The 14,074-nt window shown below is 35.6% G+C and overlaps 1 protein-coding gene across 1 annotated transcript in view; it reads left to right on the top strand.

Annotated features, from left to right (window-relative positions):
• Positions 1-14,074, top strand: part of C5 (complement C5) — a 163,900-nt gene that overhangs the window by 85,655 nt on the left and 64,171 nt on the right. The window contains exons 12-18 of the mRNA XM_044659769.1: positions 3,072-3,201; positions 4,301-4,363; positions 6,210-6,404; positions 7,870-7,960; positions 9,963-10,036; positions 11,474-11,613; positions 13,565-13,792. Coding sequence (XP_044515704.1) covers positions 3,072-3,201; positions 4,301-4,363; positions 6,210-6,404; positions 7,870-7,960; positions 9,963-10,036; positions 11,474-11,613; positions 13,565-13,792 — 921 coding nt within the window. The remainder of the gene's footprint in view (positions 1-3,071; positions 3,202-4,300; positions 4,364-6,209; positions 6,405-7,869; positions 7,961-9,962; positions 10,037-11,473; positions 11,614-13,564; positions 13,793-14,074) is intronic.

Here is a 14,074-nt window from a genome sequence, read left to right on the forward strand (position 1 = left end):
TCTGACAATTTTTGGAGGAAAGAAGAAAGAATTGTAGCCCTTATGAAAATAAAGACATTTTGAAAGTAAAGACCTGAAAACAAAGGATATTTGTGGGTAAAAATTAAAAGGCCATTTATAGACTTGACAGCAAAGTGAGACTAAAGCAAGGCCATACCTGACAACATAAATAATTTCATATATTGTAAGATTTATTTGTCCTGAAGAATCCCACTTATATTTTAACATTGATTAAATTAACTCTCAAAGTTCTATTTTTTGTGAGCTATGTTGACATAACTTTCCTCAGGACAATTCATCCTTAAAAGAACTAAAAGAATGCCTCCTTCCCTGAAAAGAAACTCAGAATAATTATAATCCAGGAAACTGAATGATATCATTCATTTATGCCAATTCCTATTAATTTGATTTCAAGAATTTTATAATATTTTTTCTTTTTAAGTAAATCATCTGTTGGACTAAGTAAGGCCTTTATTATTTCTAACTTTTTTAACAAATGTAATTTTTTTTTTTATTATTTCTCTAGCTCAAAGTATAAATCAGAGAACTTTAACAGACAAGTCTGTTCTCTATTAGACTGGGGTTATGCATCAGTCTGAAAGGTGATTCAGTATTGGAATGCAGGTGGGGCAGCTGGGTAGCTGGGTTGCTCAGTGGGTTGAGAGCTAGATCTAGAGATGGGAGGACCTGAGTTCAAATCCAGCCTCAGATACTTCCTAGAATCAATACAGTATTGATTCTAAGGTGGAAGGTAAGGTTTTTTAAAAAATGAAAGTGGGAAGTAGAGAAGATTTTTGAAATGAAAGTATATTCTGGAAGTTTCCTTTTTGAGGAGGGGCTCTGGACCCATTATTTCCTCAGTGTGGTGAACTCCCAGTATTGAAATCCAGTGTGATGATAGAAGACAGGCAACTCATCTATAACTTATAGTTCTGGAGAATTGTATGGGAAACTGAAAGGTAAAATGACTTGTCCAGAGTCACACATCTATTTTTTGTTTTAGAAGTTTAACTTAATATCCATTCTTCCTGATTATAGGCCCAAATTTCAATTCATTTTACTATATTGCCTTTTTATGCCTCAAAGGAAGTATTAGGGCTATAAACTACTCCCTGCAATAGATATTCACTTTACAGCTTAGAGAAGGAATTAGTCACTCAAGCTAGATTATCTAAGATTCTTTCAAGTTCTAAAATTCTGTGGTTTATGTTCTAAGTTTTACTATTCTGTGACCCACGATTCTCTCTAGCTTTATCATTCTATTTAAATAATCTATTATTGGGATAAAATACTGTGAATTCCTCAAATAGTAGATTCTTATGCTCAAAATTAAAGAAAAAATAGATTGTTGTTTTGAGGGTGTTTTTTTTCTTTCTGGAAATGGTAGTGTTATAAAAATAGGACTCTCTGAATGCTACTATGCTTCTAGGGAATATTGGTTAGGGAAGCTGTGTCTTTGTATTCCCCTAGGTAGCTGGTGACTGGGGAACACCAATTCAGTCACCTTTGCTAGATGATATAATTCCTATTTCAATGTAACAGTGCCCAGGCAAGACCCTTAATGGTCATGTGGATGAGTAACCCTTTCAGGTCCCACCTGGGGTTGGATTGATTATTAATAGTGGGCTCTATTAGCCTTGGATTACATTGTTCATTTGACTGCGATGCTCCCTCCCCAAGGGTCCTAATATAATGACCACTCAGGAAGGTACTTAATGAAACTTTATCTATTGATGTTAAATAGGGAAAGGAATAATCAGGAACATATTGGGGATAGGAGACCCTGTCACCAATAGCTATGATCAATAATCCCTCAGGACTGCAGGCTATTGTTTCAGTAAGCTGGGCTATTGTTCTTCACACCCCTCTGGTTCAGCTTGGCCACTGCCAAACCAGAGAGAGCAATTTGCTCAGTTGGTACAGATATGATGATTTCTCTCAGCTTCCTTATTATCAGTTTGTGGTATGTCAGCCTGACAGCCTTCAGGAAATATTTACCCTTCACCTCCCTCTTCTTTGTCACCTCCCTTCCTCCCTTCACCTCCCAGGCCCAGATACCTAATAGCTTATGATGATTCAAATGCCTAAAGATCTAGGAAGATCCAGAGAGAACCAATGCCCCACAGGCAGAGACCCACAGATCCTCCCAGATGGCTGTTAGGGGTATTTATATCCTCAGGCCAACTGCCTTTCCTCCTGTCCTCATGGCCTCCAACTGTCTCCCTTGTCAATCAAGGTGAGACTCACAATTCTCAGAGTTTCAATATAACAGTAGTTTTGTTCTATTAATTGAATGGGAGAATTAAAGGCAGGCCTGTAGACATCATCTTAAGAGTCCTAATACTTTTCTTGAGACTTACTGGTTTCTTGAGATTCTAAGCCTTTAGAGCAGGGGTCAGCAACCTATGGCTCTCGAGCCATATCTGGCTCTTTTGAAGGCCAGATATGGCTCTTTCTGCAGGAGCCATAAAGTCCTTTTTTTTTTTTCAGGTGCTGTTACAGGAGCGCGCACTGTGAGCACTGTATGGCTCTCACGAAATTACATTTTAAAAAATGTGGTGTTTATGGCTCTCATGGCCAAAAAGGTTGCCGACCCCTGCTTTAGAGCCTCATGTGAATAAATAACATTTGCTACTAATTTGCAAGACACCATGAGAAAAGAATACACTTGGGAATCAGAATATCTCAGTTCTGATTCTAGCCTTGACACTGGGGAGTTATTCAGGGGGCCCAAAATTTTTAGTTCAGTTTAAAGTTTGATTTGTTAGCTAATAAATTTATTCTAATATCATAATTTATATTACATTGTTATTATATTCATATATGTAGATATCAATATAAATATAAAAATTAGCTATTAAAGCCAAATAAAGCTTAAAACTAAACTAAGGCTTTTGAGATACTCTGTATTCCCTTGTATAAGATACTTCAACTCTCTGGACCTCAGTTTCCATATCTGAAAAGTGGATTAAACAATTTCTGAAGTTCTTTCTAATTCTAAGTTTTCAGAATCTATGAAATTCCCCCTGTTAAAATTAAAATCAGCTCATGATTCTTCCTTCCTGTTATAGGTAATGAGAGTTTTTGAAAAAAGTGACCTGGGGTGTGGTGCTGGTGGAGGTCAGAACAGTGCTGATGTGTTTCATTTAGCAGGACTTACATTTCTCACCAACACTAACACAGAAGTCACACAAGAAAATGGTAATGTGCCCATAATTTATTCTATGATTACATTCAGATTTCTCTTTTTAATATATCACAGTCTTATTGGTTCTACTGGTTTCATGATAATGGAGACAAGAAAGAATATGCTGTACAATGACTGCTTGAAGGAAGTAGAGCTATTTAACCTGAAGAAGGGCAGTTCAAGGAGGAAAGGTACATGGTAGTTATCTTCCAGCATTTAACATTGTCCCAGGGCACAGAATGAGAAATACTGAGTGGAAGATGAAGACAGGCATAGTTTAGTAATATGAAGAAAAACTTCCTGACAAGGCAATGCCTTGGGATATAGTGGATACTTCTTAACTGAAGGTTTTAAGCAAAAGGCCTAACAAATCCTTATTGGAGATACTATAGAAGAGTTTCCTATTCTGATATGGACCGGCACAGCTTATCTCCTAGGTCTCTTCCAGGCAGAATTTTACTGATCAATGATTAAGAACTAACTCTCTGGAGGAAAAATGGACCTATGACACACTTTTAAGAGTAACTTGCTGGGGGCAGCTGGGTAGCTCAGTGGATTGAGAGCCAAGCCTAGAGATGGGAGGTCCTAGGTTCAAATGTGGCCTCAGATACTTCTCAGTTGTGTGACCCTGGGCAAGTCACTCAACTCCCATTGCCTAGCCCTTACCACTCTTCTGCCTTGGAGCCAAGGGCTTTAAAAAAAAAAAAAAGAATAACTTGCATTATTAACATTTTCTCTATCACTTTTTTAAAGCTAGAAATTCAATAAATCAATAAATGAAACCTTGGTTTGAAATGTTTGCTGATTTTCAGGATATAAATGTGCACACTTGAGGGCCAGTTTGAGCTGGCTCCAGCATAACCATGTCTCTAAGTCTGAGATATTGTGACATTATTATAGCAATAAACAAATTAATTAATTAACTTAAAATAAAATATAATTCTCAACCTACACTTGGGTATTTTCCTGTAATAAAAATTTTTCATGATGAAAAACAAGTCTTAGCCTCAAATATTGAATGTGACTTTGAAATATAGATAATTTCATGGAAAATGTATTAAAATTGTTTTTCTTTCCTTCCATCCATCTTTAAAAAAACTCAAAAAACAATAGATGCACCTTGTAAGGAAATACTCAGACCAAGGAGAGAACTGCAGGAGGCACTTGAAAAAAAAGGTACACTGAACATTTTATTGGATTACAAAGACTATGGTTGTATAATTTTAGGAACTGGATATATTTTAAAATTATATTTCCCCCACTTCTTATTTGTATACATGAAAAAGAAGATTCCTTAGAAACTGTTAAAATACTTCCCACAGTGATATTAACATGGATTTAGGACAGATTAATATACTAGGATTCCTGTTTATCAGACCCTTAATATAGTCAACATAAAACACACTCTAAGCACCTTTCAAATTTGTGCTACACTGTGCCTGTGGCAGAGCTGAGAAATGAATAAGACACACCTGAGTGAGATCCTCCCATGCCAACCCCTTGTCTACACTATGGAGTTTCCTTGTTATATTAAGGACCTTCCAGATTTGGTCAATCCTTCTTTGATTGAAATTTCTTCTCCTCCTTCTTTCTTCTTCTTCTCCTTTTTCTCTTCCTTCTGATTTCCCTCCTCCTCCTTCTCCTCCTTCCTCTTCTCCCTCTTCCCTTTCCTCTTCTTCTCATTCTTCTCCTCCTCCTCCTCCTTCTTTTTCCTCTCTCCCTTATACACACACTCACACATCCTCCACACCCACACACACCCTTTACTTTACTCTATAAGTGAAGATGAGTCTTAAAATAGATTTTTCAACTACCTAGGAAGACTAAGAAAATATCTCCTTAGACCATAACTCTACAAACCTTCCTAAGGGTGCTAATAATAAAACATACAATATCCTCCTCCTTTTCCTCTTCCTTTCCCTTTCCTTCTTCCATGTTAGGAAGAAAAACAGCATCAGGACAAGGTTACTAGCAACTCCACTGGGACCTTTGTTTTGGGTCCAGATCCAATCAGGCAAAGTATATGCATCTGCTGGTGAGAAAGGCCTCTCTGTCCCTATCTCCCCTTTCCAAAGTGGTAGGCAAAAAATTCTGGAACCTTTCAAAGAGTTATGAGACTTGCCAAATGATCTCAGATATGCTGCATTCATCACCAAACCTTCATCTAATTATGATTTAATTGGTCACTTTTCTAATTCTGTTTGTCTTGATGTTGTCTGAAAACTGAGCCAAATCAGTGACAGAAATTAAAGAATCAGAGAATGCTGGACTAGTCCTTGGCTTCTTCCTTTCTCTGGGTTAAATCCAAGAAGATCCAGAACAGCAGTCTGAGGATGGAGCACCAGAGCAACAGCTAAACCACAGAATCCTCAGGCTACATTGATAGTTATGACTTTTGCTACTTCTTAAGTCCAGGTGTCAGAGTAGGGATAGGAAGAGATCAGGTGAAGCTGTCCTCTGATGTCTGGATGTTCCTAAATGTTCCAGTGTTGTCGTACCATTACTACTTTCTAACCATCCCATCAGGCTGTCTTTTTTATGGTTCTTTGCATGTTTAAGCTTAATGTTACCAAGATGGATGTTGGGAGAAGATCATGAAAGGTCCTAGGGTGGAAATGGGGAGAATCATGGGACAGCACATGGTGAAATTTGCCTTGAGCCAGAATCTCCTAGGAGCAGTTCTATTTATGTTTGGCACCAGTTTTTCTGGTTAGGAATACATGTGTATAGCAGTTTAATTAAGAGTACATTGAGGGGGTGGCAAGATTCCTTAGTAGATTAAGAGCAAGGTCCAGAGATGGGAGATCTTGGGTTCAAATTTTGTCTTAGACACTTCCTAGCTGTGTGACCCTGGACAAGTCACCTAAACCCTATTGCTTAGCTCTTACCACCCCTTGCCATTCTTCTGCCTTGGAACCAATATTCATTATTGATCCTAAGACTAAAGGTAAGGGTTTTAATTAAAAAAATAATGAATGCATTGAAAGGAATTCAATAAGGGCACATCTGTTATTGATTACAGCTGCTCAGTACAAACACTGGCGTGTTCGGATGTGCTGCCATGATGGAGCCCAAAAGACCCATGAGACCTGTGAGCAACGGCTTGAGAGAGTTAAAGAGGGAAAGTTTTGCGTGGAAGCATTCAAGAGTTGCTGTCAATTGGCATCACAAATACGTTCTGAATCCACTCATAAAAATTTGATATTGGGAAGGAATTGTAAGTTAAAAAATTTTATAATCACTTTAAGCTCAGAGTTGGAAGCATACAGATGTCATGAAGATAAAAGTAATGATTATGATAATCCTAACAATAGCAAAAAACTAACACAGACCTTAGAAATAGGTTATCAGTAATGGTATCTTACTTTTGTATATCACTGCATGGTCACAAAAAAACTTTTATAAACATCTTATTTAGTTTATTTCTTGAATCAAACCTAAAAAGTAGATAGGCGAGATGTTATTATTTCCATTTTATAGATGAAGAAAATGAGACTCAAACTGGAAAGACTTCTGGATGGAGTTTGAATAAATGAGTTGAAATCCTACCTCTGATGCTTTCATTTTTTGACCTTAGTCAAATCACCTAAGTCCCTGGAGCTGGGTTTCCTCATCTCTAAAATGAAAGGGTTGGACTAGATAGTCTCTGAGATTCCTTCTAGCTCTATATGCATGATCCTGAGATATTATGATCTGCTGACTTGTTCAATGTCATTCAGGTAGTAAATGACATTGTTGTCTTGCTCTAATCTGACCTTCACCAGCTCTGTGCCTCAGATCACTTAACACATCTTTTGGTGTTTTTTTTTTTTTTATCTATCAGTGGTTCCCAAACTTTTTTGGCCTACTGCCCCCTTTCCAGAAAAAATATTACTTAGCGTCCCTGGAAATTATTTTTTTTAAAATTTTAATAGCAATTAATAGGAAAGACAAATGCACCTGTGGCCATCACCACCCTCCCTGGATCACTGCAGCACCCACCAGGGGGCGGTGGCACCCACTTGGGAATCATTTAATAGATGGAAGTGAAGAGGGATAGATCGTACACAAAAACATGGAGGCAAGAGATGGAAGTCAGTAAATTTTATTAGAAAGAAGAATGTGTTAAGAAGTTAGCAGATACAAGAAAAAATGAATATTGAGAGAGAGGTGATAGTTTAAGGGGCAAATGTCTGGAAGAGTTTGGAAGGGATGATATTGGGAGACAGGCAAAGTGGTTAGCTTTGTCAAAAAAAAATGGAGGGGTTACCTTTTCCACCAAGTCTGAAACAAAGCATGAGGAACAGGGAATTTTGAGATACAGAATTAGAGAAACAAAGGTACTTACAGTAGGTGTCCTCCATTTTTGGATATACTATGAAGGGATGTCTTTGTCTAAAAGGAAAAGTATTATGCCAACATCATGAAGTAGATAGTGTTGGAATTGTTCCAGGCATATATGAATGTATTTATTCAAATTTCAAAATGATCGTATTTCTTAAATATGAAGTATTGCTAGAAAATACATTTGATTTGTTGAACATGCCTTTTAAAATTTATCATCTTATTTTGATACTAAATAAATGACTTCTGTTACAGAAAAATTAAGACTAAAAATCAAAAAAAGATGAAGTCTAATAAGTCATATCTATGTGTGATATATATTAATCTATTGTTACATATACTAAATCTACACTTTTTAGATATTAAAGCTTTGATGGAGATTGGCAAGCCAGAAATTCGAAGCTATTTTCCCGAAAGTTGGTTATGGGAAGTCCTCAATGTTCGTTTAAGGTATTGTACTATTTTGATTTTACTTTTAAAAATATTAGAAGACCACTAAGTATAATGTCCAAAAAACTGGAAAGTCATTGCCATAAAGAATGTATCAGTAGTTCTTTTGATAATAAAAAGTGATATTCCATTTCTAATATACTTTAAAAGAAGAAACTTGACTTTCATTCTCAGAATTGATACTCAATATTAGTTTCAAGGCAGAAGAATGGTAAGGGCTAGGCAATGGGGATTACATCACTTGCCTAGAGTTAGAGACCTAGGAAATATCTACAGTCACATTTGAACTCAGGACCTCCCTTTTTTAGACTTGGCTCATTATCCACAAAGCCACCTAGATGCCCTTACAATATGCTTTCTTAAAAAATACATTTTCCCTTCATTCAAATAATTTGGGGTCAAGATAACAATGTAAAGCATCTGGGCCATTATAACACTTTTAGTGTCTCTTGGAGGAGAGAATCACCTCCTGAGTGTGACCCAAACCAGATTAAAATGTAATTGGGAAATCTTTTACAAAATGAATAAAAATATAATAAAACATAGATAATGATAACATGTAGTTTTCTAAGTCAATATACAGCCCACAGGAATCCCTATGTTCAATTTAGTGACCCCATTTTTATACCCAGCTCAGGTTTATAGCCTGGTGCTGCTAACACAAATTTTCTAACAGTGAACTTTCTTTTACTGTGAATTCATAGATAGAATATCAAATCAGTAGGGACCTTGGAACATATATTGTGATTGCTAGAAAGTGCCTTAGAAAATAGAATGTTACAACATAGAATATAGATTGTTAGAGACATTAAAGATTATGTACTTTAATTCCTTTGTCTTACAAATGGGGATACTGAGGTTTTAGAGGCAAAATTGCTTTCTCTGAGTCATAGTACTCATAGGATCATAAGTTTATAGCTAAAAAGGATCTTAAAGGTCAATGAGTCCAGCCCTCTCATAAAGGAAATATTGCCCAAGGAAGTTAAGTGATTCACCCAGGATTGCATAGCAAGTAAGTTTTTAAGGTGGAATTTGAACACAGGTCTTTTTGAATCCAAATCAGTCATACTGCACATACTGCCTTCATGAATTAAAGGCAGAAATTAAGTTAGAACCAGATTTCTTTGTTCCTCATTTTGTGCTCTTTCTATAACACTGGACTTCATCTTTGTATGTCTAATTGTCTCCCTTTGTAATTTAGATAAAAAGAGGAAATTTCCTTCCCAAAAAGTGCAAGTCAAACAAAATTTCATTTAACTGAAATGTAAGGAAGATACTGTATTCTGTTCATTGTTTCTTGTTCACTCAGGTTTCATTGGGAAATTCAGTCTTTCATCCCAAGTGGTTGAGAGGATGACCAAAATGTAGCATTCCATTTCCCTGCCTGTAGCAAGTAGATGATACCAAATATTCTTTAATATTAATTTGATTGGGGAAACTAGGTAGCACAGTGGATAGAACACCAGGTCTGGAGTCCAGAGGACAAGGGTTACTTAGAGTTAATTAAAGTCACTTCACTCTAATTGCCTAGCCCTTATTGCTCTTCTTTCTTAAAATCAATTCATTCTAAGATATAAGGTAAGAGTTTTATTCTCTCTCTCTCTCTCTCTCTCTCTCTCTCTCTCTCTCTCTCTCTCTCTCTCTCTCTCTCTCTCTCTCTCACACACACACACACACACACACACACACACACACACACACGTATTTGACTGTGGAGACTCTCAAGCCAACCTTCTGAAAAGGAACACATTATAAACCACAATAGAAATGAAGATAGAAAAAATTTAGGAGAATGAGTTGAAAATATTCTGAGTCTAGAACTTTGACCTAGAAGGTTTTTTTTTCCTTTTAAAATAAATCCTTGGTATGAACTTGTCTGTTTATAGTTTTTTTTTTAATGGAAGGCAGCAAAACTCTACGTACCTGACAGCCCTGGCAAGTTGGGCTACAGATAGTTAAGTTTCTATTCTACAGGAATGTCATGAAACATTTGAACCTTCAGGTACAAATTTCCATTGACCCTTCCTGACTCTATAACATCCTGGGAGATTCAAGCTATTGGCATTTCAGACAAAGGTAAGCAGCTTTATCTAATTTCCTTTGGACCTGAGGGGGTGTATCTTTGTTATCACATAACTTGTCATTTTTTTCTTGGATAGTAATATCTGACTATATAACACGTAACAGTTATTTTAAAAGTAATTTATATTATAAATATAATCATCATTAATAAAAACATTCAAATGAACCAAGGGCTAAAATCATGCCTTAACCAAAATCCAAATTATTTATGGTTTGGTAAAAGAAAAGGACATATGGATATGTCTAAGTATATATGCATATGTACACACATATGCAACTACTTTTTAAATTGCAAAATTACTTTTTAAATTACTTTAACTTAAAATAATTTCACATTTACTTCTATTTTCCCTTTGTTTCTGGCCTATGTCCATTTTTAAAAAATAGTCATAGTCAGGAGATGAGATGCTCTGATTCAACTTTCCTCATTCCTTTCATACTTTATAGTCATAAAGCACTTTGCATACAGTATCTTATTAGAGCTTCACAACAACTAGGGAGGGATCATTATTCCAATTTTATGGAAGAAAAAACTCAAAATAAAAATAAAATGGCTCTCCCAAGGTCATATAGTTATTAAGTGTTAGAGATAAGAGCTGACCCTTTTAAGTACAGCACTCTTTCCTTCTTGATACTTTGAGGAACCTCATGGTGAGTTGGAAGTCCTTCTTCTAATTGTTCTTTCTGTAATGCCTTTTCCATAATATTGGAAATGACCACTACAGTGCAATTCAAGTCAAATATTCTGGAAATTAGTAAAATAGGTGTCACCAAATAAAAATCTCAGAGATATGGGGACAATGGAGAGAGAAACATGGCTGGACTTTCTTCTTTAAATATTGAAATCGGCTCCATGGTACATTAGATAGAGTGTGTCATGTCATTGCCAGAAAGATGTCAGTTCAAATTCTGCCTCAGACACTTATATTTCCATTGGACTGGAACCAGCTGCTATATTTTTCATGATTTAACTTCAGATAGTACAATTTTGAATACACATGACCATACATATGAATTTTTGTTCACACTAATCAAGACCTAGCTATAGTTGTATGAATCTCATTAAATTGCTTAATTCCTCCAAGTCTCTGTTTCCTCATCTGTAAAATGGGGATAATTATAGTACCTATGTCATAGGATGATTACAAGGATCAAATGAGATAACATATGTAAAGTGCTTTGTAAACCATCAGATGCTATTAAAATGCTAATTATTTAAAATTATTACTAAATTTTATGTTACATATGATATAACATATCACATAATTTTGTTACTAAATAATTGATATAGAATATATTGATATTATTTACAATATAAGTTAGTAATAAAATTACTAATATTAAAGTGAACCATTTGTAAAATGTTTTCGAATCAATAATATGTTCTGTGTTCCCTAAGATGGCTGTTATGGGTTCTGTTTCTTTTCTTAGGTATATGTGTTGCTGAACCACTCCAGATCAAAGTATTGAAAGACATCTTTTTGGAGATGCAGATTCCCTACTCTGTGGTGCGAGGAGAACAGATTCAAGTAAAGGGGACAGTTTACAACTACAAAAGTTCTGACATGAAGGTGAGAAGGGATTATAACTATAGATGAAAAGGACACGGAAGGACTCTTCCAAGCTTCTGAGAGTTGGGGAGCCTAGGTCTACCCCTCCTCTGCACTTCCTATTTGACCCAAAGAATTTTTAACTTTGGCCTTTGGAAGAGATATACTGTACGTGGCTATTGTAAATTGTGTCCTGGATGTTTTCTAGGAAGAAAAGAACGACATTCAACCGTACCTCTATGCTTGCCTCTAGTGGTATTCTCCAGATCTCTTCTGAGTTAGCATTTCTCTGACACAATTATCCTTAACTGTCTTCAATTCCAGTGTTCCAGAGTATGTTTAAAGTGTTATAAAAGAGACAGTACAGTAGAATAGAGAAAGCACTTGACCTACAATCAAGGAAAGTGGGTTTGAATCCTGATTTTTCCGTTTCTTAACAATGTGCTCACAGACAAGGTATTTAATCTCCCAGGTGTCAGTTTTCCCCTCCCCTGTTAAAAACAAACAAACAAGAACTGAATGAGTTCTATTTAGTATGTAAAATGGGTACTCATCCCACACATGATCAATGTGAGAGTCAAATGAGATAAGAGATTTAACAGCAATATTATAAACTAGACTCTACACATGGGAAGGATTATTATTCTACGGTTTCGATTCTTGAATTCTAAGCTCTGGTCTGAGTTCTATAACTAGCTTAATGACTGTGGATAAATCATTATGTTCCTCTGAGACTCTGATTCTCTATCCATAGAATTTCAGAGTAAAAGGGACTTCAGGGCCCATCTAGGTCACCCTACATCTATGACAAGTGGGAAACTCAATTTATAGATGAGTAAACTGAAGATAAGAGAAAGGAAGTGACTTGTTTAAGGTCACATGAGTAAGTGTCAGAGCCTGGTCTTAACTCAAGTCTTTTCATTTTAAGCCTAATGGGTGTTTGCTCAACACCATATAGTATATTCTAAATAGGCAGCAAAGTGGCAGTGCATACAACTCTGAGCTTGCAGTCAGGAAGACTCATCTTCCTCAATCCAAATTTGACCTCAGACACTAACTAGTTGTGTGACCCTGAGCAAGTCACTTAACTCTGTTTGCCTTGGTTTCTTCAACAATAAATGAACTGGAGAATGAAATGACAAACTGCTCTAGCATTTTCACCAAGAAAACCCTAAATGGGGTCACAAAGAGTTGGATGTGACTACAAAAGAGTGAGCAACAAAAAATATTCTATATAGTAGGTGCTCAATGTTTGTGAAACTGAACTGAGTTGAATTGAATAATCTTCATGCAGATTTTTAAATTTTCTGTTCTAAACTTAACATCACCCAAAATGAATATTTCTATTTACAAAGTGGAACACAAAAGAGATTTCACATGAAACTGAATCTGTATTCTATACCACTTACTTTTTAAATATACACACAACAAATTTAATCTATTTCTCTCAAAATTGACCTTCTTGACTGAACTTCATTCTGAACTTCTATTTCATCTCCTCTATGCACTTTCTCAACTGTTTAAATTATTTTCTTCTTTTGTGGACATCTCCATTATTACTGTCTTTTCCTTCTCATATTGAATCAGATATTTCTCTACCAGGAAATTGATAGCAAGCATCATCCAAGTACTCATAGAGACATGGTTGGTTACTGCTTTGACTAGAGTTGTTAAGTCTTTCAAAGTTGTTTTTATTTTTGATGTTTATGTTATTGTATAAATTGTCCTTCCAGTTCTACATATTTTACTCCACATCAGTCCATGCTTGCCAGGATTCTTTGAAATTATCTCTTTCATAATTTCTCATGGTACAATAACATCTTATTACTGAATGATTAACATATTATCTCTGTAAATTATTTAGACCATGGTCTCATTATGTAAATACTATGAACAAAAGGAGGAATTCTTATTGTTAATTCAAAATATCTGGCTAATGCATTAATACAATTCCTTATCTTTAATATTTCAGTTCTGTGTTCAAATGTCTGTCGGTGAAGGAATCTGTCTGGCTGCAAGTTCCTCATCTCATTATCAGGGAATAAAGCATACTAAGTGCATTTTGAAGAATATAGATGGTTCTTCTATTCAATCAGTTATGTTCAATATTCTACCATTAGAATTGGGTCTTCATACTATCAACTTCACGCTAAACACTCCATATGGAAAAGAAATCTTGGTGAAAACCTTACGAGTGGTGGTAAGGAAAATGGTTGCATTTTTAAAATATTTTTTTACTTTCATATAGTTATATTTTTTGATAATTTATGACATATCATCTAATGAACACATGTTATATGGTATAGATATTGTTCTATTAATATTTTCAAAGTTATCTTGTAACTGTGATATCATTTTAGGCCCGCCAAAGCTCCTTGAAGTAGACCGCTCAGGCATTGTTATTTCCACTTGACAAATCAGGAAACTGAGGCTCAGTGGAGGCAGATAAATTATCCCAAAACACATAGTGACTTCCAATTAG

Source organism: Gracilinanus agilis, chromosome 2 (genome assembly GCF_016433145.1).
Source record: "Gracilinanus agilis isolate LMUSP501 chromosome 2, AgileGrace, whole genome shotgun sequence".
Taxonomy (NCBI): domain Eukaryota; kingdom Metazoa; phylum Chordata; class Mammalia; order Didelphimorphia; family Didelphidae; genus Gracilinanus; species Gracilinanus agilis.